At 38.8% G+C, this 7,717-nt stretch overlaps 1 protein-coding gene across 1 annotated transcript; it reads left to right on the top strand.

The window, feature by feature from the left end:
* Positions 1–462: 462 nt before the first annotated feature.
* Positions 463–3,558, top strand: LOC100251706 (serine/threonine-protein kinase-like protein CCR1). The gene has a single exon (XM_002276007.4). It carries the CDS (start codon positions 839–841, stop codon positions 3,140–3,142), a length of 2,304 nt encoding a protein of 767 aa, XP_002276043.1. The 5' UTR covers positions 463–838; the 3' UTR covers positions 3,143–3,558.
* Positions 3,559–7,717: the final 4,159 nt, after the last annotated feature.

Below are 7,717 nucleotides of genomic sequence, written 5' to 3' on the forward strand. Positions count from 1 at the left end.
AGGGATGCTTTTCACTCTCACATTTCTCACACCCATTGCCTAGAAGGAGAGATGAACTTCACTGACCATTAAAATAACTAGGAGTGGAGTTCAGTGAAAGAAATATTTAGGCAAAAAGTAGTGCAGAGCCGTGGCAATCCACTACCAGCTGCTGATTAGGAAAGCTGCGGCAAATGATAGGTTTCATTGTACAGGAATGATATGGGTTAAGATTTGGAGAGGGATACAGTTTGAATTGAATAATATTGCTGGGTTAAAGCAAGTGGTCCAAACCTCACCCATCAGTCCAAATGGAATGACCTTCTATGAGAAAAAAAAACTAAAAAAGACCACCTGATCTTAACTCAGGCAGACTTTTCTTTTCTATAATATATATAATATAGAGTAACATTTGGTGGGCTGTCTCTTCTCCTCACCTTTCTATAATATATAAAACTTTTGAGCTAAATTCAGAAAAATCACAGCAGGGGTTGAAGTGATAGAAGGAGGATTGGGTAGTTTTTGAAGATGGGGGCGGGGGTTGTAACTGAGGGAGTAAGGGTTACATTTGGGGAAAGTCTCAAGTGAACGTGAGTGAGCCAGTGAGGTGTCCACAATGCGCATGTGAATGGCGCTGACAGGCGCATAAAGGATCTTTTCCAGTCCTATGAGCTTGTAAGTTGTAACCACAGTCCTGGGTAACTACTTCAGTACTTTCTAATTCCAACGGTCATAACCAAACTGTAAAAATGGCGCAACCCATGTTCCTTCATCATCGTCATCACAGCACAACAACACAAACACCCGAGAGCTCTACCTTATCTGTCCATGCCTCCTCTGATCCAAACCCCATTGCACCATGCCTATCCTCAACGCCCTTTCTCCACTTGTCCCTCTTCTCCTTCTCCTTCTCCTTCTCCTTTTGTGCATTCCCACTTCGGGGTTCGGATCCATGGGACCCATCTCCGCCGCTTTCGGCGAACATGGTTTCTTCTGCGCTATCGACGCCGGCGGCGAACAGAATGTAATATGTTGGGGAAAGAACAGTTCTTCGTTTCCCACCCCTTCTGCGTCTTTTAGCAACATTCCTCCCATGTCAGCTCTCTCCGGCGGGAATGGATTTCTCTGTGGCATTTTGGCGAACACGTCGCAGGCGTATTGTTGGAGCTTGGTTGCTTCGGGCATAAATCTCGTTCCTTCGGTGTTTCGGAACACCGCTTATTCACATGTCGCGGCGGGCAAGAATCACGTGTGTGCTATCAGAGGTTCTTATTACTCTGATAATGATTCGGGGACTATTGATTGCTGGGTCATAAGTGGAAGACCAAATAATAGTTTGGCTTCTGTTGAGAATAGTAATTTTGTTGATCAGTCTATTAATAGTCTTGTTTTTAGGAAGGTTGTGTCTGGGGAGGGGTTTAGTTGTGGTGGTATTAGAGAAGGTGGCATTGTTTGCTGGGGACCGAACGCCTCCAAGTTGGGGGTTTCTGGGGTATCGGAGAATTTTAAAGCATTAGCTTCAGGGAGGGGTTCTGTTTGTGGGATTTCAGGGGTTTCTGGTGAGGTGACGTGTTGGGGCGATAATGATACTTCTGGTGCGCCTCCAATCGGTACTCGATTCATAGCACTGTCTGCTGGTGCCAGACACTTTTGTGGGATTAGAGAAGACACTCACGAAGTTGGGTGTTGGGGGAGCTTTAATTCTTCACTGGTTCCAAAGGGTCCTGGGTTTATGGCGATTGCTTCATCTGATTTCACTACCTGTGGTATTAGGGAAGATGATTTGGTCCTTGCTTGCTGGTTTGCAAATTTGTCGTCACCGCCTGACTCTGATCCTCCATTGCAGCTGTGCAGTCCGGGACTTTGTACTCCTGGTCCTTGTGATGAGGGGCAGTTTGCTTATAATGCAAGCATCCTCAATGAGCCAGATTTGACTAGCCTGTGTGTTAGAAAAGATCTAAGCATTTGTTCACCTTGTGGGCTGAATTGTTCTGAAGGGTACTTCCAGTCTAGTTCATGTACCAAGAACGTGGACAGAGTATGCACAGCTTGTTCTCTTTGCCAGAATAGCTCTTGTTGGGATATTTGTGGATTTCAATCATCATCAGAGATGAGGCAAAAGCATCGGCATCAATTTGAAAGATTAGCACTCATAGTTGGGTCTTCTGTTTTGGGTTGCTTGTTGATATTAATTGGTTGGTGTCTTCTTCCTCGTTTTATTGGCACCAGAAATGAAGAAGGGGTTAAAAAACAATTTACTTCTTGCATGGGTAAACCAGTGCTGGAAACTGACATTGATGCGGATTCAAATCTTTCTGTGTCTGCAGCCCCATGTCTTGGAACAGCTCAAGTATTCCGGCTCTCAGAACTAAAGGATGCCACTAATGGGTTCAAGGAGTTTAATGAACTTGGCAGGGGAAACTATGGCTTTGTGTATAAAGCTGTCCTCGCAGATGGGCGGCAAGTAGCTGTTAAAAGGGCCAATGCTGCCACAATAATCCACACCAACAGCCGAGACTTTGAAATGGAGTTGGAAGTTCTTTGCAAAGTTCGGCACTGTAATATTGTGAACTTGTTGGGTTACTGCTCAGAGATGGGAGAGAGACTGCTTGTTTATGAGTTTATGCCCCATGGGACATTACATGACCACCTCCATGGTGGCCTTTCTCCTTTAAATTGGGGTCTTAGATTGAAGATTGCCATGCAGGCAGCAAAGGGGCTGGAGTATCTTCACAAGGAAGCTGTACCTCCTATTATCCACAGAGATGTCAAGACTTCAAATATTCTTTTGGATTCTGATTGGGGAGCACGAATTGCGGATTTTGGGCTTCTTATTCCAAATGATAGGGATTTCAATGGAGACATGAAAAGTGATGTTTACAATTTTGGAATTGTGCTGCTGGAGATTCTCAGTGGTAGGAAAGCTTATGACAGAGATTACATGCCACCAAGTATAGTTGAGTGGGCAGTACCGCGCATTAGACAGGGCAAGGCTGGTGTTATCATCGATTGTTATACAGCTCTTCCAAGAAATGTTGAACCTCTACTTAAGCTGGCTGATATAGCAGACCTAGCTGTGAGGGAAAATCCTAGTGAGCGTCCCACCATGTCAGATGTGGCAATCTGGTTAGAGCAAATTGTGAAGGATGGATTGATTTTGTAGCTTTTAAGTTAGATATTTGATCCACATATTGAGCAAAATTCAATTGTTAAACACAATTCATGTCACAGCAGCTTCTCGGTGAGTATCGCTTTCTTGCAACTGTACATTTGTTATGAGCTTATTGTACATTATGTTGCTGAACTCTCCGCCCACTTTTCCTTTTTCTATTTTTGTTTATTTAAACATCACAAAGTGGATGAGGCTGTGTTTGTTGGGCCATACCATCTTCTTTGTTCTTCTCTGGAAGTTTTGTACAATAATTTTGCTGTTTTCTGTAAAGCTATGCCTTCTTGTATTTAAGGAACACACTTTTTCTTCTATGCATGACAATGGCCTGGGGATACTTGTCAAGGAAACAATCCCTTTTGTGTTATGTATTTGATTTTTGAATAAATTCACAATTTAAGTAGTGAAAACCCTGTTCTGATTACTTAGATATTGTTCAGTAAACAATTGTCTTCTATTGGCTAACATCCTAGTAAGTTTTTTATTATTATCTCTCTCTCCTTTTTCATTTTTTGTTTCTTTTTTGTTTTGACTTTAACAATGTCCTGAATTATCATTGTTATCATTATGACTGGAAGAGATGACAAACACCATGCATGTGCACATTTTGAATTCTGAGAAGAGAGAAAATGTGTGTTAAATAATGATAAATGGATAAAAAGAAATAAATAAAATAGATGTAAAGAAATGAAACAGCATGACCCTCAAAAGATACATACAGCTCTTGAAACTTATAAATAATTTTTTTTTAAAGAAATGAAATAGTATAACAAGGGAGATACATGTCATTGCATCCAATCTTAATCTTCAGGTCGCTATTGCTTGCATCCATGCTGAAGAAAAGACCAAGATAGGAGAAATCGTTAGATATGGAGAATTTTAAAGCAGTTGAGAGTTTAGGGAAGTTGAAGTTGAAAAGGTCAAAAAAAAAAAAAAAATGAGATGAAGTTGAGGCGGGAGACCCATAATTTGTTCTTAAAATTTTTCAAATAATATTGTCTTTTTTAATTTATTTAGAGAGCACTGGAGAGAGGAGAAATTCTCTCATTAGCTTTCTACATAGTGTAGATGTTGGGTGAAAAAAGGAGTAATATCCAACTCAGTTAATCATTAAACTAGTCAGTCTTGGTGCTTAACTTTCTTGATATTGTAATATATTATCTGTTGATTGACAAGAATATGGTTTAGTGGTGGGCATTAACTCGTTTAACATAATTATCTCTGAGTATTGAAATGGACACCTCTATGCATAGAAAGTATAAAAAATGTTCCAAGTTCCAACATCATTGGGTTGACACTGTTCTGCATTTTGGACCAATCTGGTACCAGTGGATATGGGTGAATATTGTTAATAGTAATCATAGAAACAATTTGATTTTAGTGCCTAGTTTCCACATGTGGCCTTATTTCCCATCCCCTTTTTTTGTTCTTAACACCTCCAAGAATCTACATTTGAGACTCAGAATCTTGGGTCAATGGGGGTGGATGGTGAAATTTTGGAATTTCCATTGAAGGCAAGGACAATTAAACTTTCAGATTTTTGTGGTGATATTACTCTTTACCTTCAGCATTTTTCAATATATGTTTGTTGCATTTTTCCATTGACAAAGAAAATGAAGTGCGAACTGCCGGACCGACTTCTAATTTTACTCATGCAATATGACATGACAAGATGACATACAGCTTCCCAGTGAGTGACCCAGTTGCAAATTTTTTTACCTTGGCAAAGAAGGCTAGGGATATGAGCTTCCCAACTGTGGTTGATTGAAGTTTCCATAAGATTGATTCTGACAAGAAAAAACAAGGAAAAGACAGAACTGGCAACGTATATGAAAACAACATTCTGATCCATTTGAGCAGGTCTCCCTCCCTCCCTCCCTCCCTCTCTTTTCCTCCTTAAAAGATTTTGTTTCTTTTAATCTTGAATGCTTGGTTGGGATGAAAAACAGAAATATGTGGCCAAATGAGAATGTTTGAGAATGTAAGCATGGATCTGGAAGCTATAAAAATGTGTATGCACATTGTTGGCATCTGGTCACTACAAAAAATTTTATGGGGAAAATAATGCAGATTGAAATCATATCAGAGTAGTGATATTAGATTTTGTTCTTGTGTAGTTGAATTCATATTGTGGGAAATCTGGTTTTCATAAAACACACATCTGCCACTTATCCAGATTTTTTTGGTTGAAATTTATGAAAAATTTTAACTGATGGAAGTTCAAGAAATTGTTTTCAATCACTTGATTTTTGTTATTGTCTTCTCACTTACAAATCAGTTTCAGTTTCTTATACTTTGAAAAATAAAATAGGTCATTTCAAGAAATGGCTCACTCTTGAGATGGGATGGGATGTTGCATAAATTAGTTGAACTAAGACAAAAAATTTGGTGACGTCAGAAAAATCAGTTTTACATGGGAAAATTCTTATAGATTCATGTGTTTGTGCTATATGCATGATATAATTGTCTCTTTGAATACTGCAGACAGCAGTAAGTGGTATATTGGATGCTATAATCATGGTATAGTTGTCTCTTTGAATACTGCAGACAGTAATAAGGTGTATATTGGATCCCCAGAGACAAAATTGTTCTGTTCTGCTACTGATTTTTCTAATATTTCAGTACTTGTCACACTCGCGTCAACTCTCTCTCTCTCTCTCTCGCAGAAGGCCTTCATTTTTTTTTAAAAAAAAAAAGTTACTAAAGCTAGTATTACCATCTTCAGAAACTTCCATGGGCTGATAATTCAGGTGAGGTATGTTCTCCCATTATCGTCTCCTTGTATATTGAAAGATAATGATTGATGGCATTGTGTTCATATGGTTTAATGCTTTCTGGTTGGATATTGTTTCTTTTGAATCCTTATTCACAGTCCTGGTTTCATTTAAGAGCAAGTTGGAGAAAATCCAGATAGTTTTCTATGCAGGTTTTGATAATGAGGCCATCAGACTATCTGAATACTATCAGTTTCTGGTTAAGGCTACCTTTTCTCAGTTCCTGTCAATTGCATTCATAACTAATAGTAAATCATCATCACATAGGCTCTTTTGCCTTCATTGTAATGGATCTTAGAGGAGGGTATCACTTCAATCAAATGGTGTTAGTATTGGGACTAAAATGTCAATCTATTTCAGGGACTGAGTATTTGCGTGAGAGTAGGGCTGCAAGGAGGCCTCATACACTTGTACTGAACCATCTATTCCCTGCATTTCTGGCTTAGTTTGTCATATCATATACTTTATTGGTTTTTATGAGCTTGTGTTAGCCTCACCTACCTACAACATTGTAGCTCTAAATTCAAAAAAAAAAAAAAAAACTTTTGGTTTTACCCATTGATCAAAATGAACAAAGTGTGGAGTGCTCTACTTTTTAGAAAAGGGGTTGCATTTTGACCCACACAGCAGAACACAAACCCAAATGCCATCACATTTGAGCCAGAAACTGTGTAGAAGGGTCCACTGTTTAACCCTATGGAGCAGTCAGGTGCATGCCATGTTTCCTTTATGTAATGAAGAGAGGGCTTATTACAAGCATATGACTATGGTTTGTAGCACTGTCCTTTGCATAATAATATGAAATATTTGAGAGATGGATAACCCATCTATTTCCAGGATGATGACTGGCTAAGATTTAAAAAGAAGAAAACGGAGCCACTTTCCATCATTTTGGAGTAAAAAGAATATTAGTTAGCCTGAGAATTTTAGATCTACTTTTCCTCCTAACACTTTGAACCCTAGTTGAGTGCAATATCTTCCATTTCTTCAGCTCTTGAATATGCTGAAGAATGCAGTTTTCTAAATCTACATTCTTTTATCTGTATCTTGTAGTGCATGATAATTACAAAAAAAAGGATATGTCAATAGCTAATACTTCCTGCTAGCAATGCGGCCAAAGAATATCTATTTCACTTATTACTGAATTGTGCAGATTAAGTACTAGTTCTTTAAAGATCCCTGCTCTCATAAGGGTGGGAATGCAGATCCTGAGGTTTCAACTATATCTTTGAGACTTGCTAACAATTTTCAAGTGTGGATGCTAGGAGCACTTGGCTACCAACTGCTGGACAACAATGATTCCCGTGTCTCTATTTTACAATTCAACAAGTACCGTTGAGGTCAGATTAGGGAGTGTTTGAATGTGCTCGTTGTGTTTTTATACCGTTTTCTGTGCAAATTGATTATGTGGTGAGGGGCTGATATGTATATATATATATATATATGTATATAAATTGTGAGCTCTTGTCCCAAATGTTGAGCAAGAAATTGGAATCAATTTATTTTATGATTAGAACTAATCCTCCCTCATTGAATTGCAGGAATTTATGGAATCGGTTGGCTGTGTGGCTTCATTGACTATAGAGGTTACTTGAGAGACTCTGAAAGCTGAATTTTAGAAACTTGGCATTTTCCCTGCAAAGGGAGATTCCAATACCTCATTCTTGAGATTGACTTGGGAGGAAGCCATCGATTATTTTTTTTTGTAAGAAATGAGAAATTCAGGGAGAATTCCAGTGGTACATGATTGCTTACTGCTTCCTACAGATATTGGCAATTCAGTTTCAAACTCATT

This window comes from Vitis vinifera, chromosome 8, assembly GCF_030704535.1.
Source record: "Vitis vinifera cultivar Pinot Noir 40024 chromosome 8, ASM3070453v1".
Taxonomy (NCBI): domain Eukaryota; kingdom Viridiplantae; phylum Streptophyta; class Magnoliopsida; order Vitales; family Vitaceae; genus Vitis; species Vitis vinifera.